The 24,912-nt window shown below is 39.2% G+C and overlaps 4 protein-coding genes across 5 annotated transcripts in view; 1 reads left to right on the top strand and 3 right to left on the bottom strand.

Moving 5' to 3' along the window:
• Window positions 1-355: 355 nt before the first annotated feature.
• LOC117475023 (vesicle transport protein SEC20-like) lies at window positions 356-3,615 on the bottom strand. Its single transcript, XM_034121073.1, has 6 exons — window positions 3,498-3,615; window positions 2,599-2,691; window positions 2,425-2,516; window positions 1,999-2,103; window positions 1,708-1,826; window positions 356-640 (listed from the first exon to the last, which is right to left on the bottom strand). The coding sequence occupies exons 1-6, from the start codon at window positions 3,576-3,578 to the stop codon at window positions 444-446; spliced, it is 687 nt and encodes a 228-aa protein (XP_033976964.1). The 5' UTR covers window positions 3,579-3,615; the 3' UTR covers window positions 356-443.
• Window positions 3,616-3,942: 327 nt separating this feature from the next.
• atp6v0e1 (ATPase H+ transporting V0 subunit e1) lies at window positions 3,943-6,125 on the bottom strand. 2 transcript variants are annotated; one of them, XM_034121000.1, is made up of 4 exons: window positions 5,903-6,125; window positions 5,349-5,396; window positions 4,465-4,589; window positions 3,943-4,311 (listed from the first exon to the last, which is right to left on the bottom strand). In XM_034121000.1, exons 1-3 carry the CDS (start codon window positions 6,004-6,006, stop codon window positions 4,496-4,498), a joined length of 246 nt encoding a protein of 81 aa, XP_033976891.1. In that variant the 5' UTR covers window positions 6,007-6,125; the 3' UTR covers window positions 3,943-4,311; window positions 4,465-4,495. The 2 variants fall into 2 exon arrangements, with proteins under 2 accessions (XP_033976891.1, XP_033976890.1); XM_034120999.1 differs by having other exon boundaries at window positions 3,943-4,308.
• Window positions 6,126-8,043: 1,918 nt separating this feature from the next.
• rpl26 (ribosomal protein L26) lies at window positions 8,044-11,136 on the bottom strand. The gene is made up of 4 exons (XM_034121210.1): window positions 11,045-11,136; window positions 10,218-10,389; window positions 9,994-10,134; window positions 8,044-8,217 (listed from the first exon to the last, which is right to left on the bottom strand). The coding sequence occupies exons 2-4, from the start codon at window positions 10,383-10,385 to the stop codon at window positions 8,089-8,091; spliced, it is 438 nt and encodes a 145-aa protein (XP_033977101.1). The 5' UTR covers window positions 10,386-10,389; window positions 11,045-11,136; the 3' UTR covers window positions 8,044-8,088.
• A 1,017-nt stretch (window positions 11,137-12,153) lies between these two features.
• The window catches only part of ppp2r2ba (protein phosphatase 2, regulatory subunit B, beta a), a 41,701-nt gene continuing 28,942 nt past the window's right edge, over window positions 12,154-24,912 (top strand). The window contains exon 1 of the mRNA XM_034121208.1: window positions 12,154-12,232. Coding sequence (XP_033977099.1) covers window positions 12,154-12,232 — 79 coding nt within the window. The remainder of the gene's footprint in view (window positions 12,233-24,912) is intronic.

Raw genomic sequence — 24,912 nt, 5'->3', positions numbered from 1 at the left:
ACTGTACGTCTTTGATATGCAATATACTTATACATGGAACAAAAACCGAAATGGATATTGTCCATAGGAATGTACAAAAGAAAAGATTATTATGGTTTGTGCATCTTCTCTCTCAATTTATTTCATTTAAAAGCAATGCACAGCATTACTGTCACACTGACCAAAGATGGACGTCTGACACAATTCGGACCAATAAATAATTAAAACACATCATGGAACCATAGGTGTGTGGGTTTCTCTTCGCTCTTTGAGAACAGTATTCCCCCTCAGCAGCGCCCGCTTCCGCAGAATGAGCGGGGCACATTCCTCGGAGCAGACACTCGTGTGTAATGTGTGTGTAACACGACACGCAGCAGTCAGGGTTGTTTAAATCATTTGCGCTGACCGTGGAAAGTGCTGTATGTAGTAATGGAAGAGCTCCTCTGAAAAAAAAGGTACCTGGTCTACAGGAAGGGGAACAGTCTCTTCTTAAGGATGTAGAGAATGGTGGAGAGGAAGAGGGCGAGCGCCAGGAAGATGAGCAGCTTGTCGGTGAGCTCTCTGCGGTTGTACTTGGTGATGAGCTTCCTCCCGAGCTGGATGGTCCCCGTCATGCTCCTGAACTCACCGTTGGTCTCTGCCACTGTCCTGGAGGAGGTCGCTTCAAAGATAAGATACACCATTAGCATAAATGTTTAGTTAAATTAGACATTTTTCATGATTTTGGCTTTGATAATGCATATGGCATACATTTTTGCTAATGTGTGTTTTTTTAAGTTAAACCTTAGCTCCATAAAAAGTGTATTAAAAAAAGGTAAAGCCAAAATACAGACAGGCTTTTAAGGATAACACGTTCCCCATTGAAAACCTTATTTTAGTTCCAATAGCCATTAGAGCACATTCATTCTATTAGATTAGGCTTTCGGTTCCAACTTCAAAATTATAGTTTTTGCTACCACCAGTAACCCATGGGGCAAATACAAGCTATTTTTCTGGTTTCCACTAGGTTTATTGCTGCTGTATCATGGAGCACTATGCAATATGTGCAATATATATATATTCCGTGAATAACTGTGCAATATGGCTGCTCATCTTCAGAACTGTTACAGGCTGTGTATTTTTGTATTTTGTAAATTGTGTAATTCTTTTTTTTCTTTTTTTAAAAATCTCTAATATATTTTTTTTCTGTTTTTTTCTGCATACTTCTTGTCAACATTAAGTTGTCTTTGGCTCTTTTTCTGCTGGAACAAATGTACATTTCCCCTCTGTGGGACGAATAAAGGTATTCTGATTCTGATTCTGATTTAATGCCATGCATCAAACTCAATGATGTTGCTTATCATTGACATAACCCAGCCTGTGGAAAATAAAGTTCCCCTAGCATTTAATACAAATAAAATAACAAAGGTTTAGAGGAGGTTTGGTTGTTATACAAAAATAACAGACTGGCATTTAAATGGTTACAATTTTGAAATGTTATGAATATTACTCAAGATAAAGACTCAAATTGCTATAAAGATTCAACTTCCTTTTAAGTCTTTCAAAATGATATAGTAACGTTTTTTACCCAAGGGTAATGTATATATGCAACACAGTGGTGGCAGCTGCTCCCCTTTAAAGCCTTCAAAGTATGATTTAAACAAGTTCAACAAAACAATCACATTTTAAGTAACTGGTAGATGCCCTTGGAATAAAAATTATAATTGTATTGTGTTTTTCTTCACTAACCCAGCGAGGTTATGGTCTCCTCGCTCTGCTGGACCTGCTGCGCCATCATCCGGCTGATGCTCATGAGATTCTCTGTGATGTCGCTGGTTGTATGGGCCAAGCCTTCTTTGGTCATCTTCCTGAGAAATAGAATAAAAACATTATTTGAATGTATACTCAAAAAGGACTACAAAGATAAGAATGCTTTTTTTTTTATTACAAGACTGAGAGAATTGTGTATCTTCTACAAAAATAGACATAAAGCTGATTGTCAGTCGTCTCTTTAAGAACTATTACACACTGTCAGCTCACCTCTCCCTCACAGCACTATCTGCTCCATAAAGAAGTGCCTGCTTCTCCATTTTGTCTATAGACAGTTTGCTGGCCAAGTTGGCTTTCCTCCAACCTGTCTGGTTACTGTGAACATAGCCACAAAACAGCCATGTGATTATTATATTGTCTAATTACACTTGTGGTAATAATAAGTTACCACAAGTGTTAATTAAGTGTTAATTACCACAAGTGTAATTAGACAATATAATAATCACATGGCTGTTTTCCACCAGGTTAGCTGCATTATCAACACACAAATGTGACAAGAAACACAGCAGTTCACAATAATACAATCCAGGGAATGTTAGATTTTTTAAATATATAGACATTACATTACATTTAGCTGATGCTTTAATCCAAAATGACACAAATAACCAAGAGGACACAAATTCAGTACAGCATTACCTCAGCATCTGTTTTCTGTGTCCCTCCACCTGACTGATCAAAGCCTGCTTCTCCGACTCTTTGTCCTGCTCCATGGCCATCTCCTCAAAATCCTGTCAAAGAAACAAAAAAAGCCCTCTATTATGATACTACCAAGTGCAAGTGGTTGATGTGCAGCTGCAAATAGTTTCTTACCTGAATCCGCAACCTGAGATTGTGGAAACTCTTTTTCACGTCTGCGTTCAGTACTGTCAGCTTACTTTCAGGGCCTGTGCACTCATTGAGGTCCTGGTGAGGTATCAAAACAAGGATGAGAATAACATGCATGGGTTTACTAGTATAAACTCTCATTTGACTGTAAAAGCACTCTAAACACTGCTGGAGAATCACGGCTGTTTGAGTGGTTTTCTAAAGATGATCTTAGACTGTCTGTTATTAAGAGTTGCATGATGCATCATTCTGTTAGGTGGGAATATAAATACAAAATAAATAAATAAAACTTTAGGCCTGCAATGACTATTTTCTTTATCTATTGGTCTGTCAATTATTCCTATGCGTGAAAATAGTGACACATGAATATTTGTGCATATGGTAAGTGACTTCAACAATTCATTATCTAACTATTTGAATGGGTTTCCTTTACACATTTAAAAAAGCAATCAGTGGAAACTAAATTACAAATATAGGTCTACTCAAATGTGTGAGAGAAAGCTAACCCCAACTCAGTTAATATTGGTCTTTTTGTAAAGCAGGTGCATCCTGTAAATCAGCTTCAACATGAATCATTTATATCTGACAGAATAAGCTAACGTTACCTTTGACTATAGCCAATATAAGTTATTGATAGTCGCGTTTTCACATTTCATATAATACCCTTACATACAAGTAAATATGACGCATTAAAGAGAAAGGTAAAATCATGTGTAATCCACCGGTAGCTGCAGCTTGTCTCGAGCTGTCAGTACACCGGCTGTCTGCAGCTGGAAACACTTCATTTAGCATTCTGCTATCACACGGTTCCCTTACATGACAAGCTTCAAAACCACCGTGTCTTCACATAGCGCTATGTAATCTTATCAAATAAATACTCGCACCTGGATGAGAGCTTTGATTTCGAGGTCATATTTGAGTATTTCTTGTTCACAAATTCGGACGTGGACATCTGAGGACGCCATGTTGCCAACCAGCCGGCTGCAGCTACGGAAAACCCGGAAGTCTGTTTTGATGGGCGAAGGTCGCCCATTCAAATGAACAGAACAGACCTCGTACGATATTAAAAAACAGAATGTATACAATACAAAGATGGTGTTATACTATATGTAAAGTATTTACATTACTGATATATATGGTCTGCAAATACAAAATTCACTGAAATAAACAAATAGAACGTTCTACAGTAATGTCACTAAAATGTATCACGATGTGTCAACATAACAAGGAGAATCTAGAATGACATTGACAAAAACATGTGTCAGAAATATCAACACTTTAGGCTAGAAAGTAATAAATGAGTCAAAACAAAATACAAAGTGACAGAGCAATGGTGTATTTTTTTGTTTATTAACAACTATCGTATGGATTACATCCATCACTAATATTATCAGACAAAAGCAATCGAACACACATCAAATACTCCACTTCACTATTTAAAGACAGGTCATTCATATCAACAATAAACACGATACACATAATATATAAACCAGACAACAAGAGAAGGTTGTTTTAATTTAAAGTAAAGCACATTCAGTGAGATCTCTCAGAAGTCCTTTGGGAATAATTTTTACACAAGGCGCAAGTGTGGGCATCACTCTGTACATCACACAGGGGTCTGAGTTTAGAAGGAATGATCTCAGCATGAGGTGAGAAGCAAACGTCCATTGGTATGCAGCAGTATCAGGTCCTCCCCTGCTGGCAAAATGAAAAAGAACAGTTAAAAAAACAAGCATGGCAATAATATAAATGAGTTATAGGCTACTATATAAATACAGTATGAGCTGCATAAAAAGGTACACAATAAAATGTAGGTTCAATAATTTACTTTTTTCAGAGGAGGAAGTGTACCTGCATGATTCGGGAATCCTTTAAGAATAAATTAAGCCCAGTGATAGTTCAGGTACCAGATGACGTCAGTGGACAGAGACGGCCCAAAAAGTGGGTTCAGCTGGGCCAGAATTGCTATCAACCAGCTGATGAGAAAAAAAGGGTATTAAAATCAAATGTGTCAATACAAAACTACTTAAAGACAAATAAAAAAAAAACACATTCTTGAAAGCTCAGTTATTGTGTTTCCTATTGTGTTACAAAAGGTAATTCTGAATTCAGGCCAATAATTTTCACTACAAAAGATTCAGTTTTAAGGATTATCAAATTGAGGGCTTTCATAAATTAACTTCACCTGTCTCTAAGGAGTTGTTTTGCATATTTTACATGTAACATGAGCACACTTCAACTCATTGTGAATATAAATAATATATCACAAGATAGTAATACTATACTATACAAATAAACATCCACTGGTAGAACAGTGGCACTCTGATCTATTATTTATAATGTACATTTTTAAAACCCACAAAATAGTGACGTGAACAAATAATGAAACTGCTTATTACACATAGAGGCAAAGGAAAAATCTTCAACAGTCCAAAATCCATAGCAATTCAATAAGACATCAGACAACGAAAAGGTGCATATTATTACATTTAAGGAGTATGAGGAATATATTGAATAAGCTATTTTAATCAAAAAATTACATGAATTATTCAAGTCAACTGATAATAACAATATGTTTGCTTTATACGTGATTATTACTGACCGTTTACTTTTTGATTCAATTTGTGCTATTGGTTCATGAATGCATGACATGGTCTTAACATAGACTGGTTTTAAAGCACAGAAAACAACATTTTAATGTATTTGTACATTTCTTTAATGATGATAATACTTACAACAGGTAGCAGCAAACAGCAGTTAACACCAGCATTGTGACTATCACTCTGTGGAAATTTGAGAAAATATGTAAGAGGTTAGCATCTAATACTGCATTAATGTTTTAATAAACATCACATACTTTTAACATAGCGTGATCTCGTGATGCGAGTGACAAACAGGCAAATAGAGGAAGTTCAATCAGGCATATTTTCCAGAGATGAAGTACATTACCCTCGAGTTCGTTCTTTAAATATATAAAAATACACAATTGAAATGTATTCCAGCGATATGTCAATAACACCAATATTAAAAAAAAAAGTGGAAAGCACTGACTAACACAGGAAGAGCTTAAGTTAGCTAACACTAACTTTTACTTTGGCAAACAAAGTTTCCCCACAGGGTTTACATTTTTTAGCTGTTCAAGTAACTTTGAGAAACTTTTTTAAAGTGTCGCTACATATTATACAGTGCACTTGTAACAAATGAGAGTCACGGGATAACATAAAGTAACACTTCCCTTAGCTAGCTCTGTGTAGCCAGTAGGAAGCTAAAGGTAAGCTAACAAACTCACCCTCTGTTTGGTCCTTTGGGGATGAACCATGGCACTACTCCTCCGATAATGCCCCAAAACAGAGTCATCACGGACATGGCGATCACAAAACCCATTTCTGCCATGGTGGGGTTCCTTGAAAAACCAAGGATATCTCAGTTGTACAAACTTTTGACAACTTCAGTGCTGTGCAGCTGGCAGACAGGATCCACAGGCAGCACGTATCACATGACCACCAACAAGAGGGAGGGAACAGTCTACCATTTAGTGTATGAAACATTAATGTGTACATAATTAAATGTGCACGTCTGAACCTCCTGAGAAGATGAGGCAATAGATATGTCTCATAATTATTTGTGTGAACATAACAATTATTTGTGTGTAAATATGTGATTTGTAAATGTAAAACACCATCCACAAATGCATTTAAAAGATTTGCAAACTCACAAATAAATTTGCAAATGTAAAACGGATCTGCAAATACGCAAAATATGTTTACAAATAAAAAAAAGATCTTTGAATATCTCTTTAACATTTACAACTTTCGATCAGGCATTTGTGAATCCATTTTGTATTTGTCGACCAAAAATGCGCTTGTGGATCTCACATTTCTGCTTGTGGATCTCAAATCTCTGCTTGTGGATCGTCTTTTTACACACACGGAGTTTTGAGACAAACTTTCCGCCGGTCTCGGCTAAAATCTACTCGTGTCACTCGGTTATTTTCGGAAAACAGGTGATGGCCGGCTGATGACGACATTTCCGCATGGTTTTCAAAGTAAGAGCATGATGTTTTTGTATTATAATGAACAGCGGAACGTTAGATGCATTCTTTATCACCATCATCATCATGTTATAGTGATACAGTTAGTTTGTGTTTATTGGTTCAATACAGCATATATCGAGCCCATTCGTATGCATTGATGTTGAAGACGTACCTTTACTGTAGCCTGTAGGCTACGCCACTTTCGAGTCCAGTGGGGAGCAGCGGGCAGCGAAGCGGCCCAGAGATAAGTCTTTCTTCATTGTTTTTTGTGTATTCAGTCAAGCGGGTCAAAGTTACAAAGCACTTCACATTTTATTAATCGGCCTAGTTTTACCAGTGCAGTGGTAAGGTAATCTGTAGAAAAGCACCGTATTTAGGTCAGCCTTCATAGTACTATTTTCAAAACTGATTTCTGTGAAGTGTTATCTAGACTGATCAGCAATTCATATTATATAAATGATAGTTAACTGGCCCTTGATTATTTGTATTTAATGTGTGCTATTGGTATGACATGTTTTAAAATAAAGAGCATGACCACTGACCAGAGAAGTACGTGAGTCTTCGCCTTGTATGAAACAATGAGTACAAATATATATCTTTACATCTGGAGAAACGATGACCAATTTGGCATTTTTTTTAAAAATCAGTTCACTCCTTTAATTATTGCAGTTTAGAGATTGGTAAATTAATTTATAAAATCAAGACAGTTCTTTTTTTTTTTAAACTGTTCAATTCATGTTTGAATCTTTTGGAAAAGAGAATGTTCTACATTTATTGCTACCCAGAGATACATGTGTGGTGCTTAGGCTAAATAAATACTTTTCAGGTTACTCATGTAATGTTCATTTTAGAGTCTGACCCTAAACATTGAGAAATGTAATCTCCACAAGACAATTTATGAAACTTCCAGCAACATTCCACTTATAATTTGCATAATTGCCAGGTTCTAAAATACTTAATCCAATTAAAACAAATCCAATCAAATGGGTAGACGTCTTTATATCCGTCAAGGATAATAAATCAAAATAAGACAGAGCCCATAAATATCTATTTTATTCTTATGTGCATTACTCAAAAGAAAAAAATTGATCTGTATTCAAAATGAAAATTCCAGATAGCAAACATCTGTCAGCACTAATTCTTAATGACATTGGATTTCTAGATGCTGAAAGACTCACTTTTAGTGGATACAAAATGAATATTCAAGAGTTTGGTGGGATCTGTACAGACATGACAATTACCAAATTATCTTCTGAAAAGTGATGCACAACAATTGTGTACCTCAAATAAGGCAGCTCATATGTGACAAAGATTCCCTAATGTAGACAATACATTTAATGCCTTGAAAAGACAAAAACAACTCGCCTACATAATCAAACAACACACGACAGACAAAATATGGTCCATTTATACATTTTTTTATTGAAAGCAAAAAGTATTTTTTACTCCTGCATTTTCTCAATGGTCTCCTCCTTGTATTTGCCCTTCTCCTTTCCATCGGCGCGAGACTTGGCCTTGCGCTCCAGGATCTTCTTGCGGTCCTTGTCCAGCTTTAGCCTGGTGATGACCACCTGTAAAGGAAAAATAAAAACGGGTTGGTAAACAATCATGGAATAAGCGAGTGATACCAATCATAGGAGGGCATGTCTGAAAATAATCTGGTGTCACAACTACTTACGGAATTAAAGCATGTCCAAAACCGTTTTAATGAAAATACTATTTACTAGTGTACAACAGACACATGGATAAAACATGACCGGCACCACATTTCTTATAAAGCCAAACATGATGTGCATCAAATAGCATATGTCTGTATTTATAAGTCACAGTACATAGTGCTTCAAAGTAAAGGCCCACTGTGAAGATCTCTTACACCCAGATACATTTTTCTCTATTGTAAGCGAGCACAAGATAACAGTTTAAGTGTAATTATGAGTGCATTTAACTTCTTTTGAATTCAAGCACTCTATAAGTTTTGCATGCTTGTTAAACAGTATGGCTTACTAGATGACTTTTATTTTAACTGAAATCCTCTGTTGTCATTCCTTGAATTTGTCCTTTTTTTTGCTATAGACATGTCAACATGTTTAAGAATTTGCTACACTAGATGTATTGGAACTGCAGCTTGCTTTGGCCAGCTCACATGTACCTGTGAGAGCACAACAAATTGCTGTGTAGAGTTTATCCATCACATCTATATGGCCAACACAGCATTTTGCCAGTATGGGGATGAACTAATACATTCGTGAAAACGAAAAGGCAACTGTAGCCCAGTAAAAAAGAAAAGGACAAATGAGCAATGGCAGGTCTGATGCCTGTTTAAGGGTCTGTGTAAGCCATAGCTGTTTGACAGTGAGCCAACATGTAAAATACCAGGACCCTAAAACTGCTGTGATAATTGCATTTGAATAAATGAGCAAAACTATTCAGAAAAGCCTTAAAAGCTAAGGAGCGAGGCATACAACATTACTATTGCTTTAATGTACCATACAGCGGCAGTATCATCTTTGTAGCACTAACATTTTTTTTCAATACAATGCAAGATGTTGTGCAACTTTTCAGTCACTGAAACTACAGTGAATTTGAATGTTGGTAGAAAAGTGTTTGTTTCATATTGCCTACTTTCCAACACGGTCAAATGTCATTGTCATCTTGTTAAGATGTATGAAACCTATCTAAATATTAGGAACAATATTCTTTCCAGTTACAATAAAAGAAATGTAACTTTGAAGTATAGCCCTCTATGATGTATTTTCTTTCAAGCTTAACTTTGAACTTTAAAGCCCCGAAATAACAGTGATAAATGTAAACTGTGGTTGATAAACAGAAATAATAAAATGTCATCCAATCCAGCCACGCCACTTCCTACATTGTCAATGATTACAGAATTTAATCGGATCAACGTTTCTTTGACAGTTTTAAGCCGGTTTACCTTTTTTGAGTAAAACAATCAAATCAACTGTTGTCCAGCCCTTTCATTCTAACATAGAACACAACAGTGTGTCATCAAACACAGTCAAGTGCTTCTCTGTAGATCTACCTATTTTTTAGAGTGCTTGCCAGGATACTCGTACAATTACTGATAAAAAGGACATTTGTCTTGTACTTCGGGAACACAACAAAAGTTTTTCTCAACAAGGAAATGTTCTTGAACAGTTTGTGTGGCACTTAATTTCACACAAAAAAGGGGGAAAGGAACACAAATTCAGTGTCAACACCCAGCTAATGAACAGTTTTAGTCTCACTAACTACAGGTGTAGGTTACAACTTTGAACAATGCCAATTACACTTTCTTTTTTGCAACTGAAGGCAGCAAAACAATTTGAGGATATGGTGGACTTTCTCACCTTGCTCGGGTGGATACCGACATGGACTGTGGTTCCGTTGGCCTTCTCTCTCTGCACACGCTCGATGTAGATTACATACTTTTTCCTGTAGACCTGCACTACTTTGCCAATCTGCTGGCCTTTGTAGTGTCCACGGACAACCTGTAAACATAACAACTGTCAAGCAAAAGCCTTACACTTTCTATGGCAATGATGAAAACATTAAGCAATTGTAACTACAATACCTGGACTTCATCATCTTTGCGGATGGGCATGGACCTCACGTTGTACTTCTGGCGGAGCTCCTTGGACAGTGGGGAAGACATAATCTTCCTCCTGATGTGTGAGGGGGCATTGAAATGCCTCTTGCGGTTCTTGCGGCGGGAGGAGGTTACAAATGGATTGAGCTTCATGATGCTGTAAGCAAACGACATGAAAAAGGTTATTATCCAGTTTAAAATGTCAGAACTGATGAAAGCATGACTCCTGTAAGCATGTACTGATATAATTGCTTGTTTCCAACTCGAGTACTACGAGAAGCTATTTTCTCTAGACAACATCGACCATTTAACAATAAAATTAACGTTACAAAAAAGGTTAGCAGAAACACGTAATACCTTTACGGTTTTAAAACAGCTAGATAGCAGGCTAGGCTACAATCTGCCTTCAGAGCCGTATGCTAAGCTATAAAGCTACTAGGTTAGCATAACATTAAACAGAGTGGAGCAAGCGTATTTCTGTGCCAACAGTAACAAAGTTATATTACCGAGTGTTTTACAGACTAAATGAAAAGCGGTTAACTGTAAAGGAGGCGGAATAGTCATCGCAAGTACCAGAAATCAACCACCTTCACTAGCTGTAGCCGACATGCGGATACTGAGGGACCTAGCAGGGACACCAAAACCTGAGAGGTTTTTTACTAACAATAAATAATCAATCTGGGTTCAATATTGGCATTATTTTGATTTGGACAATGTTAAAATTGTGTTTAGACGTTTATAGGGACACACAAGGAGAATAAAGGCAGGATGGATAGTGATTACTATTGAAAGTATCTGCAAGGAAATCTTACCCTGCCGTTTGCTCCTCTATGGCCGGCGGAAAAGAGACTCGCACAGTACTTCCGCTGGCATTAGTTCACACTCAAGTCTCGCGAGAGTTCATAGATATGGGGAAAAAACATGTGAAAAACTGCCACAGTTATCAAATTATAAATCGACAGAACATTATAATATTATTATAACTGTTATGTGTAGTTCTTACAGCTTTAAAATTAAAGCTGTATTTTTATTAGACTTTTAGGATTTTCATAATCCTGCATTATTGGACAATAAAGGAGCTACTGTTTATTAATATTATTTTGGCAAAATAAATTCCAAATCCCCTTTACTGGTTTTATTATATGTTCATTATTGTACTGTAACCATAGACTGTATAAAGACTGTAACACGACTGTAACTCTCATTTGCTGTCAATATTAAATAGTGCCACAAGATGGCGCCAAACCCAATTGATCAATAACCTGGTCAGCAGTTGGAAGTTTTGCACATGATTCATCAAGTTTGAGCCAATGGTCATTATCACACACTGTGCTGTTTTAATCCCCCACTACTTAAAATCAACCCTGATACTGGGATACAACACAAATATAACGTCTATCATAGTGACACCATAAATGTTTGGGGGCTTAGATTTAACTTAGTAGCCTCCATGAATCATATAGTAACATCGTGGGAACAACATGACCATCCGGACCATCCCTGTAATTACTTGTGTTCCTCCAATAAGCTGACTAACACGAGGGGGTGGGGATGTTTACACCGGCAGACCACACATAGGCTACATTGACCTCCCAGCTGTGAGGACAGACACGATCCCCTGTCCGGCTATCACTCAAACAACTCGGACTGAACTACCAACACGGAAGCGGAGGTGCGCTGACATTGTGCGGCTGTTTGTTCCCCGGGCGGCGCGCAGTTTTACCGGAGCCTGCTGCCTGCCTGCCTGCGCTGTCTGCCTGCGAAAAGTGATGCTGTCATAGCCCCCTGCGCCGCGGACGGAGAGCCTCTTCCCCTCCCGCTCCCCCAGGTTCCTCTCTGGCTGCTGTCGCGGCGGCAGTGCGGATGTGGAGCCCGCAACGCAGCGCTCTTCACCCGTCAGCAAGCATCGGAGAAGAAGAAGATGAAATGTTTTTCCCGTTATCTCCCGTACCTCTTCCGCCCTCCGAGCACCATCCTGTCCTCCACTTGCCACACCGAAGGTAGGGTGGGACGCCGGGGGGGCTGTCACAGGCTGCGAGTTGCTTACTTTGAGCGTGTGATATGAATGTCTGTGTGACACATACAGTAGGCTAAACATGTGTGATGTCAGAAGTTAGATAGTTGTATGGTTACTAACCCACTGCAGATATGTCACAGTGCCTGAAGTTGTTAGAGATACTCAAATGTATGTATGAGAAAAAAAGAGAGAGATTGTTTATGATGTCTGTATGGTGCAAAGAGTAGCACACCTTTTTTCACTCGTTTTGCTTTCCTTAGAGCTGTCAACACACAGGCCTACAGCATGCCAAGATACACTCAGTTTGTGGAGTTGCATGACAAGTAATTCCATTGACCTTTATCTCATAATTAAAGACACTTAAACCAATGCAGGCCTTTTTCTTAGAATATCAGATTGAATTGTAATTAGCTTAGTTTTGATGGTGGAAATTCCTGGACATACCGAAACTTCTTCCATGTAATACACAAGGTGTACAAAGTTATTGTCCTAGAGATGAACAGACCATACATGATGATTTGAGTGAATAGCTATGGGCCTACATTAGTTGAAAAGAGCATGGTCCATTCATGCTTATGATTGTGCTGTTAGACTGGGCAGCCCAAGAGGGTCTGAGTGTTTGTATAACCAGCCATTTACTAGGTCATAATGTGGAGACTGAGCCACTGCATTATTTAGCTTTGCATGGTTGCCCTCCTTCCTGTGCACACTCTGCCCTCAGCCCTCTGGCCCGGGGAGGAAGATAGTGTGCTACAGTAGAGTATGTGCTGGTCATAGCCAGGGCCCTTTACAGCATGTAGAGCTGACCTAAATACTGCATATATGAAGACATGAAAAGCATTTAAGCACTCACTCATTCATTCAGTCACTTACTCATGTATTCTTCTGATCCATTCCCTTTTTCAAAGTTTTACCACAAGTTATCTCCCTCCCTCAATGGTTCTGAGTAATTCAACATTGATTATTGATTTAAAATATGACATTGCTCTGAATTTGTAGGGTATGGTTTGATTAGAAGGTTTATTTATTGAAATATTGAATACAGTATACAAAATATATCACGAGTTCAATGCTAAACCCGGAGCTAGATAATGAATAAACAAAGAGAGAATACATTCTTAAAAACACCATCAATTTTAAATATAAATAATTGATTGAGGTTTCTATATAATTGTGTGTATCTAGACAATTATAAGGCCTTGTTGCAGTGGATATTTGGCAAAAACAGGGCAAGAGACATTGGCTTTCCGAAAGGTAAGGCAAAGGCTTTTTGAAATGTAGCTAACAATGTGTTTACATTGACAATGAACTCAAAATGATAATTCTTTTGTCATTTTATGACGTAAAAGTGGAACATTTCAAAGAAACTAGTCTTTGTCTTACAGTAACATGTGACCAAGTGTCATTATGACATGGTGTAATCATCATAACAAAAGCAGACTAGCATTATATTACAACTGAGCAAACTCTGTCCAGCGAGAAAAATAATAGTTAGATGTAGGTGAAAGATCTATTGCTTGAGTAAGAGTAGCTACATTTAAAGATTTTTGTTGGACAGTACAGTTTCTAAGATCGAGAACTTTATCGCTCAAACATGATCATATTTAAACCTCTGCTCTTTCCAATTTATCAGCTGCTTCTGCATTATTTAAAATGGGAAATTTCAACAATTATACACCATTCTATGCTTATTTTTATATATGAAATGCAGAGATATGATCGACTAAGCTCCTAAACTTAAAAGCGATGGGGCCAACAAAGTCCTTCTCTCCCCTCTCTTGGCTCTCTCTCTGACTCTTAATCTTTCTGATGCCTGAGATAAGGGAGTGGTATAATAGAGAAAGTGATAGATCAGTACGCATGGTAGCTGCAACACTCAGCCACAGTGATATGATACATGATCCAGCGTTGCTCTCTTTGTGGAGAAATATGAAACATTTCTAAAGCGAGTGAAAGACGTTGAATGTCATGTGCTGAGGCCAGCGGGGTTCTGATGACACAGCAGACGACCTTGGAAATGTGACGTGTACAAATTACTGAGGCCATCTCATCTGCACGCTACATACTGTGTGTATAAGTCATTATGTTTATGTTTTTAATGTTTCATGTGGAACCTACTTGAGCAGGTCTCCCTTGAAAAATAGATCAATGATCTCAATGGGATACAACCTGGATAAATAAAGATTTGAAATGAAAAATAAGAAAAAGTAGAATCCAATCATTGCATACACATGTTTTCATTGAAGTCCCTCAGTGTTTGTTTACGCTTCTGTTCGCACTTCCTGTTGTGACCTTGTTATGTTGTATTGACCTCCTGGTCTTGAGGAGGCTTGGCGGTGCACTGCTAAAGTCCTTGTTTTCCTCTCAAGCCACCCCCCCCCCCCTCCTCTCTTCAAACATCTCCCAGGATTCATGTCCAGCCCAGCTGAGCCGAGTTCACCCCAGGGAAGATGAGTGTGCGGTTACCATGTTAGTGGAAAATACATTATATAAGCTTTACTGGATCATATTAAAAGTGTGGTTTCTCTTTGTTTTTCTGGGCCATAGTGGGGAACAGCATCGCTCAAATTCACCTGGGTCCAGTCTCTGAAGGATATACAGCCAGATACAATATCTTCTGAAACATGTGTGTGTGTGTGTTTAGGCCCTCTGTGTGAGAGTCCCAGTGTGTTTTTTCTGTATTTTGTCCCCTGGTATTTTCTTTTTTCCCCCATTTACATCAATCTGTCAGTTCTACTGTGATGGATTAAGTCTTAAAGGTTTCTGATGGGTGTGCGTTTGTATGTGGGTCTCCCTTGTGCTGCCTTGTCAGGGGAAAAAAATGAGCGTCCCAAACTGACACCTCACCACATCTCACGCTGCCATCAATCAACACAGCCAGCTTCCTCAGCTTCCTCCTTCCTGTTCCTGTAGTGTTTTGGGGCAACATACATTATTGGTTTGAGTGAAAGAAAAAAAAGCTGGATGAATATTTACGATTAGATCCGGGATGGGAAAGTCTTTGTTATTAAGAACTCTAGTTGGCAATTGTCTTGTGGTGTGTGTATTCATATTTGGGCATTTTGCATTCATACAGGCTGTTTTATTTATAGGAAGAGCAGTGAGCTCGTCATGGCAGCGCCTGAGGGGGACTTCTGTCGGCATTTTGTCAAAGCATGACATTGACTTGAGTTTTGTGGGTGAAGAACACAGCGTATGCTAGCGTGTGTGCTTGCGCCTTTATCATACAACCCGCTGTGTTGTTATCCTGACAGACACCCACTTCACAGCTCAGAACACACTCCTTTAGTCGCCCCGTCCTTACGTGCCGCTGGGGACAAACACCCTACATAGACACACAAACACACACATAAGGCATCCGAAAGCGCGTACACGTGGCTGTTCTGTTTCAGTTTAGTCAGCCTTTTTGTTTTGCAGAGGGTAGAAAGATGGGAGAACAGGAAACAAAAGGGTGCTAAAAAGAATACCAGATAAAGATGGAGAAGAGATGTCGCTTTACCACCCTGACAAGCTAAGAAGCATGTTGAGAAAGGAGAATATCCAGAAAGCTTTACACACTTTACACTCTCACAAAGTTGAGGAGAGCGATTGATAAACCAATAAGAAGAGGCACAGAAACTCTGAATTTACTATCTAGAATAGCTCAAGCTCCTAAAAACACTGAATCCTACAATTTCCCAAACTCTAAATGTTAGCGACTTTTAATATGGGACGTTTCAGAAAACTTCTGACCCCCTAGTATTCCAGGTACTCTACGGTAGAAATTAACAAAGGCCATGGCTGACCGTGACAAACTGAGAAGTTGTATTGTTATTGAAGTAAATTGTTCACCAGCTACCTTTATAGCATTGGTGACATATTTGGTTAACATGTTTAAAATGTTTATTATATGTTACTTTACATTATTTCAGTTAAATAAAGGTATACTTTTAGTGGATATGTTACCATGTATGATGCCTAAACTGAGATCCCATCACTGCTTGATGTATCTTCTAGCCACAGAAGACATCATGCAAATGTTTTCACAGACTGAATAACACTCATACTCACAGAGAGGGAACTCAATGGTAAGATTGGTGGAGTGCCTCTCTAAAATGGAGAACACATCAACAAACATCTGCTCTGCTTAAAAGCCCAGGAGCAATACACTCTTATGCCTTCTTGCTTTAGGTTCTCATGTGCGGCGTTACTTGTGGTGTAACTGGAAGAAAAATACAAAAATCCCCTTCAGAAGATAAGGACTTTAAAAATAAGACTTTTGATTCCGTTTTTTGTAAGGAGTAATGAACCAAATTGATTTGGCGGTAACCCATTTATGTTTGTATCAAAATAAAATATGCACTAATCCAATAATCGACATTTAACAGACCTATTTGACACATCATGTCAACATTATAGATGTTTTCTTAAAATGCAGGTAGGCACACATGACTCTTTGTGCCTTGTAATGTATTCATTGCTGTAGTAATGTCTGTGTGATGGGACCTTGTGGTGAAGCTCCTTACTGCCATGTGATAAGCAGCGGTTGCTTCAAACATTTGCAATACAGTGTGTATCCACCTGAGGCTAAGAGCAGGAGTTAGCAGTGACATGAGATGTGTCCAGTCAACATTGGAGCAAAAGGGAGAAAATGATACCAAAGTGGCATTGGTTTAACAGCAGATGAAGTAACTAGATCTTGCTCTCGTGAAATGTAAACTTGCACAACACTGGGGTTTGTTATGGTTCATGCCAAACTAATGACATAGGAGAAAAACATTTACTCCCCATAATTCAGCTCCATTACCATGTGAAAATGAACAAAACAATAGTTAGTAAGCTAATATTCGTCCTTTTAACCTCCCTGGATCTCAGGATGGTACGAATCAGATAGAAACATGGTGTTCTCTTACACAGTGAGACGAAAACACCATCACATACCAGCCCTTTTCTCACACAGCACTCATCCGCAGTCTCACTTTACCACAAACACTTCCTGCTAGGTCTCTACGGCAAGTCCACATGAAAACAAGGAGAGGGGCGAGCAGCTAAAGTATCACCGAGACTCCCTTCGCTCCTCCAGCTTTGCAGGAGGCAGCGTATCATTACAGCAAACACAGTGACGCAGGTCTTACCCTGTCTTTTCTTTATCACTGTTTCACAATATGTAGTGCAAATGGTTCACCTGTGGCCTGTAACTGGATGGTAAGCCTTGGTGTTTCAGGCTTTTGTGTTATATGGAATCGAATGTGCTCCTGTTGGGAGCTTTAGAGCCAGACAAAGAGGCTCCTTATTGAGCCGGACCGCTGGGCCTTTGCTCCGGCTGGCAGGCTGCAGCTCAGACAGAGACTGCTATTGGGATGGGTGTATATATATAGAACATCAGGATGGGCTTCCTCTCTTTCTCCCTCTCCCCCTCCACCCATCTGTCTCTGTGGTTTTAGAGCATCCTGATGGGTTGACTGAGACAGGTCTGCACCGCTGCAATAAAACCCTTTTATTAAATCCTGAAGTGCATCTTGTATTCAACCCCTTTTAAAAGTACTGTAAAAAGGAAATGTACAGCAACTTACAGAATATTATATTAATGAGATATATTGTTAATAGCTTAGAGGCAACAATGTTTCATGTTCTCTCTTCACCTTTGTGTTAATCCCTGTTCTTATTGCTTTCTTATGAAACCTAAGCGCATAACTCAGATGTAGGAATAACACGTGCTCAGCACATCCAGGTGTCACACACGGATAAAGAGCTTTCCTTGTTTGTATTTCCCTTTTAACTTGTGTGCATTTTGAAGAATAGACTAGCTTAGATGAAACTTTAATGAGGTTGTGCAGCGGAGGAGAGGATTTACAGTGGATACGAAGAACAAATGGTGCCGGAGATAAAACAAGTGTTACAGCAACTATACATAGTTGAAATAATGCAATAGAAAGAAAGAAAAACGGATTCTAAGCTTTAGGCAGATGTACTGTGTGTATTGCAACTGTATTTAGATTTCCAGGTTTACTGGGAGAACAAGGGTCAACATTGCAGTGATTTTAAACCAGGGGTACATCTGCAGTTGACATTTGTTATCAGGAGTAGTACAACTTTGGCCTTTGTTGGTGATTAGACATTAGACAACGGAATTCCACGTTTGCATTAAGATGATCCTTAATTACTTATAAACAATAAGATAGCTATGAATGGCCAACTACAAAGACCTACTATAAATGGCAGACAAAGTTAGTGACAACTGAACTACTTCTGAAACTGTTGAACTCTTTCACTTTAGAACATAGCTTGTACATTTTCATAAAGTATTTTTTTTTTTCTTATACTTAATTTAACTGGGTTTTATTTCTATTTACTTCTAATATTGTCACTGTTATGCTCCAATTCACCAACGCAGATCCCTTGCATGTGAAACCCCCTTGACAATAAACCAGATCCTGGATCTAATTCCGGGGTTCCTCAAACGAAAAAAAAGTTAAGACCCAATGCTTTACAATAAAAGTTAATATTCTATGGAGAGTCAAAACTAAAGGGAGACGTGGCATTGAGGAAATAGTCCCATAACACGTTTTGAATGTGAGTATGAATAAGTAACTTGTGGTTGTACTGTGCTCTGGTCCTAGATGTAGAACTGCTGTTGTTAACATGATGCAGGATGTTACTGATCAAGAACATTCATTTGACTTTCTTTGGCTGAATGTAACTTAATAAGATTACAAAGATAAAAGCAAAAGGCTTTGAGGCCCCAGATGTCAGCTCTCTGATCTGGCTGACATGACTGTTCCCTGGGGAGGAGGGGGGTCATTGTCCAGGTTCTCCAGAAGCCCTGAGACGAGTAGCAAGGACTGTCCTGATTCAAGTTCTGGATTAAATGTGTTTTTGCTGGTGTCGTGCCCCTTTATGGCCCTATAGGAAAGTCAAAGGGCACACGCATAATACAACTAACATCCACATACCTAACCAAAATGCTCCAGGAACTCATTGGTAGCAGGAAGAAATTAGCGACAACAATGTCATCAGCTTTCAGGAGAGTGGAGAAACAGATTTTCTGGGGGTTTTCTTACCCAGCCATACCCACAGGGGGAATGGATGGGATCCAATTAGGTCTGGCTTTAGGTTCCTTTTTATAGTTTCCCAGCATAGTTTTTCAATATCCCTCTGAAAATAGCCGTCTGTTGTGACAGAGTCATCACAGCCCCGTTTGAGTAGAATAACCTGAGAAAGTCGGTCGATATGGAGCAGGGATCAGACCAAAACACAGCCTGCAGCAGATGGCTATAGATAGAAGAAATAGATAGAGGGCTGTTCATAAGGCGTTTGTTGTGTCTGTCAGCACCATGGATAGAGTACAGTGTGAAACGATAGAGATACTCCTCCAGCCATACGGTAGTGAAGGCTTTTACTGTTCTGTCTCAATGGCAAGCCATGACACTGGATAAATAATGCATCCTATGCTACTGTACGAGGCAGCCGACAGCAGCAGTACATGAAGTACCAGTCTGTGTCTAACACCCCACAGCCACTACACACACATACACACACAATGTACAAAACACTCTGAATGGATGGTGCATGAAGTCACATGATGAGTCATATTTCAGCAAACCAATTCTCCCCCTGTCTCCGTCTGCCTCGGTCTTTTTATATTTTTGTTTATGTCTTGTTTTGGACTTTTTATGGCCACAAATGATGATGAGCAGCATCTAGATTCAGCACATTTCCACTGATTCTCACTCCGAGCCACACCTTATTTATAGCTGGTGTATTGTTGTGCAAGGAAGCTGGTGGTGTTTCCTCCCCTGTGGGAACCGTATTAGTCATCAACAAATTATAGTACTCGAACTAGCCGTGAGATTCAGGAAGTGGTTACTTTAGTCATATCACCACACCACATATACTCATTACTCAACATCTTTCTTTATCCAATCGGTTGTATCTGCCTGTAACCTTTGAACTAGAGTTGAATTACCTCTGTCAAAGAGGTAATGTCTTCAGCCTGCTTTTTTGTTTGTGTGTTCATTGTTACTGGGACGATTTCCCAGTAACTTAACCCTCCATTAAATTAAGTTGAAGAGTGTAGCTGGTCCTGCTAAGAACAAATCAAGGGGCGGATACACAGTTTTTTTCGAATGGAAACAGCCTTCGTGGATGTTCTCTGTGCTCAATTGCCATTAACTTCTCAATATCGTGTTTTTTAATGATGAATTCCTATACTCAAAGTCCATTGAATCGTGCATATCCTACATACTGTATGCGTGAGTAGTGCAGTCTCTTAAACAGAGATAAGAAATCATTCAACCAGCTTACATTTCTCAACGACTATCTGATGGATTACCTTGAAATATGGTTCAGACAGACATTCATGGTGCCCTCAAGATGAATTGTTATACATTTGATGAGCCCACTGACTTCCTCTATGTCATTTATCCTCACATCAGAATTGCATTGGGTCCCGTACTAATGTTTAGGCCCATTAAGCTAATGATATTCCAATCATCTTTAGCTGTACCACGTGTTGCTAATTAGTATATTGTTAAGATGCTAACATGCTAAACTAGGATGATGAACTAAGTTAACATACCGGTTCAAAACATCATGTAAGTATTATCACATTGGGCATGTTAGCATGCTGATGTTAGCAATGAACTCGAAGCAACACTGTATAGCATCATCAAGATGCTAGTAGTCTCTTGGTCTTGCATTGTTTATTTTATTGTTTTTCTTTATCATGCCATTTTAAACTACTAATGTAACTTTCTAGAAATGATACATATACTGTATTTTTATACCATAACCATTTAACTCCTTTTGTAAGGGAACATTGTTTTTTTAATAACTGGCTCAGATACTAAACATCTAGAAGCTTAATATTTTCTTTTCATATTATCCAATGTGTGTTCCTATTAGTTAAGATTTGAGGCTAATGCTTCTAGCCTTAATTTGTATACGCAGTGTATTGCATTTTACAAGCTGTGAAGGTGAAACACATTAGATGTCTGGCTCACACACACATATGAAATATTAAACCCTTAAGTATGACCACAGGGTCAATGTAAATGTAAACTATAACATAACAGAGGACTTCTAAGATAGCAGCTGACAGCTACTCACATAAATGGATTTGGCAAAGCGCCCTGTTGACCAGCTTTGTCTCACTGGAATTTAACCAGGTTTTAAATCCCCCCACTGACACCGTACTCTGGATCCACATCTCCCTACCCTCCAGTGGGATTACGCAGACGTGACTGAAGGGGACTCTGTGGGATCTGCACTTGTTATCTCATTTGCTCGACATATTCACAGCAGGCTCCAGAGACCGGGACCCCCGGGCTGATTTCAGTCAGAGGCCGAGGAGGACTCCCAAAGAAAAAAAAGAGCTGATTTGTGTCACTTTCCATCACAAATGAAATCTAATAAAAACTTGAGGGCAACATTTGTGAAGATCTTAGTCTGGGCACATCTTGTCAAAGCAGCCTACATACGGAGACACGAGTAATTCACTGCAAACCTCTAAAACATCTTAAATATAATCCAGATCATAGTCCATCAACATTTAACATCCACGACATCCATAAACATTACAAAATAAAGTCACTGCATAAGAGGGAATTTAGGATGGCAGATTATATCACGCTTAATTAGAATTGGATAATAAAGTTTGATAAAGAATGGTTACTCAGCGGCATTAAACTTTAAATAAACCTTATATTCCTGTTTAACAGCCACAGTCTCTTTTTAATTTACAAATCAGTCGATACATTTGTTCCCAATCTGTTATACAAAATGAGTTTTGTTCAGCCTGTTCTCAACCCTGGCGCTCTGTGATAAGCTCCCATTGATCTGACCTAATGGCTCTGTGACCCACCTAGCATAAAATGTATGTGTGTGTGACAAAGTACAACATTGGGCCTAAATTAGGTTTCTCACAAGCAGCCAATTTAACGCTTGGAAATGATTTACAGTAAATGTTTTTTGAGGGTCATGACCCGACACAACAAGGCCATCTATCCTAAGAGCTCTTTTTCTTCTGTGGTTTGTAATGACCTACACATTGTGACATTGTGCTCGGCTGCTTTTGTAGTACACACTTTGGCAAAACTGTACTTGGAAATGAAGCAGCTCTGGAGGGCGGCAGCATTATGAAGATTTAAGCGGCTGTTAGATGTATTTCATTGAGCCCATCTGGCCTGTTTGAAAGTGTTGCTGAGTCTAGAGAGGCGGTCAGCCGGTGCAATAGAGAGGGTGATGGATGGGCTAATGGAGGCAGGGGGAGGGGAGAAGATGAGAGTGCAGATTTGGGGGGGAAAGAAGCTATTTTCCGGCTGAGTTGAATCTCAGGCTTGGCATGCGGCACACTGCTCTGCCTGTTTTCATACCGACACTCGGCTCTGGCTCCTAACCAGGCTCAACTCACCAATGCCTCTGAAGAGCACACAAACCCACCCGCACACTCTCTTTCTCCCCCTGACGTTTTGGCTCACCCCTCTCTTCCCCCTCTTTATCTTTCTGACTCTCGTTCACTACCTCCTTCCTCTGGCTCTTCTCAATTTGTCTTACCTTCACTCTCTTTTTCTCTGGCCTGTTTTCTTTTTTTCCACCCAGCCTTCCGGTAGTACAGAGGGGTGTGGGGGAGCCTCCAGGTTTCCATAGCGATACTTTGTATCCTGATGTCATTAGTATTGACGGTGTGCAGCTAGGCCAAGCTGTCCTGGCACTGGGGCTGTTTACTGGTTTCCCCAAACTTAAATGATCCGATGTGGGACATCTGTGTGTTTGACTTCACAATTCAGTCTGTCTAACAGTGTCTGTTTGACATTAAGATAGTGATAACAAGGAGTTGTAGCAACATATATATATATACAAAAGTCAGTCATTTGTGAACTGTCTGTTGAAAAAGCTCTGGTGATGTGGTTCCAGGAGCTGGATTTGCACCAGGGGAGAGGCTTGGCAAGGTGGAAATGGATGTTTCATGAAGAAACATCGCCTCTGTCTGCTCGCTCGCTGTATGACTACTGAAGCATGTCAGTAAAGCACAACTCCCAGCCCGACTCCCTCCTCGTTCTTCTGCCTGCTTCACTGGCTCATCTGAGGAGATAGGTGCCTCCTTAGCACCACTCCCCTCAGAAACGCATATAAGTGTTTATCTGTTGCCTGCATTTATGACCTCAACATAGGTGTTGAATGTTTGAGTCACGGGGCAGCAGCTCCCCCTTCTCCACCCCCCACAGATTGTTGAGCTCCTCCTGCAGGCCCACGAGCCGGCAGGTTGCAGCTCTGTGTTGCCAGGGTAATTAGTTCTGTAAGGTGTCTTAGGCCATGGGTGTACAACATATGGATCCTGTATTGATGCAAGGAAATAACATCTATAATGTCATGCAACAACACTTGTTCTCACATTCATACATAAAACATTGTCAGCATCCTCTGGTGATCCTTTGTGTATAATAACATGGCTGAAGATGGTCCTGGGATGCAAAACAATGCATGTTCTGCATTGATTGAAAGGGAGAACCAAGGATAGTTTATCTAAGGAGAAGTAGAAAAAGCAGAGCAGATCATAGTCTTGCAGTTGATGTTAGTTTATCACAGATACATGTTTTACTTTTGTACATGTCTGGGGGATATTTACAAAGGAATTGCATCATTTAAATGTTTTATAGACTGCATTTATTTTATTGACATTAACCCTCCCATTTCTTAATTTAAACTAAACGTATTTCTATGTATTTGTGTGTGTGAATTATTTATTGGCTTTGAGGCATTTTGTGCCCATATTAGTGAGTCAACAGAAGAGAGATGACAGGAAATGAAGGCGGGGAAGGAAAAGGGGAAAAACATGCACAAGCAATTATTGTTCCTGGTGTTCATATTGGACATTTTCTATTCCTAAGGCAAATATAATGTATGTGATGGTGTAAAATATTCCATTTAGTGCAAAAATGCACTCCAAAAGCAAATATGATGATTTTACAGTTTTAAAAAGTTAGTATTAGTAGTAATTGAAAAAAGTCCCTGTTTGTACTTCAACAGCTACAGAAGAGGCTCAGCAGGCTTTGGCAACATAAGGAGTGACAACACCTAAAAAAGTGTGACTTGTAAGATGTATTTTCCAACTCAGACTGCTTATGCCTCATATTACCTTCAGCGGTAAGCATACAGAGGGAGGACTGTGTCCCTAATCACTTACAATTGCAATTGGATTAGTTAGATATCTATTTACAGCCAGCATGAACAGGAGAAAACACCTCTTTTATGTACATGTGAATGGCCATGTGAAAATGTGAACCTTTTATTATTTCCCAAGGGCACTCGAGGTACAGTCATCTCTGAAAACACAGTTTATTGATCAAATTCCCAACAAGAGATCCTTGTTTTGTGCCACAATGCCATATAATACTGTATTTCTATCAGCTCTTCTACACTCTGAAATGGGGTCCACCTCAGAAGTCCAGTGATTTGCATCGCCTTTGATTTGATTGATTTATTCCCTGGAGTATACTCTTACCAATGCACGGTTTACCGTTAAATCTAATTGTAAATCTAATCTTGTCGAAGTAGCTGCATTTCTCAGTGTGTCATGTGACTGGCTGATAACTAGCTCTTGGATATTATGCAAAGGCTCAGGTTAATGCATTTGCTTCATGCATCTTAAATAGTGGGTTGATTGAATTACTCAGGTTAAAACAT

The sequence above is a fragment of the Trematomus bernacchii genome, unplaced genomic scaffold, assembly GCF_902827165.1.
Source record: "Trematomus bernacchii unplaced genomic scaffold, fTreBer1.1, whole genome shotgun sequence".
Lineage (NCBI taxonomy): Eukaryota > Metazoa > Chordata > Actinopteri > Perciformes > Nototheniidae > Trematomus > Trematomus bernacchii.
This window is presented reverse-complemented; position numbering and strand designations above follow the sequence as displayed.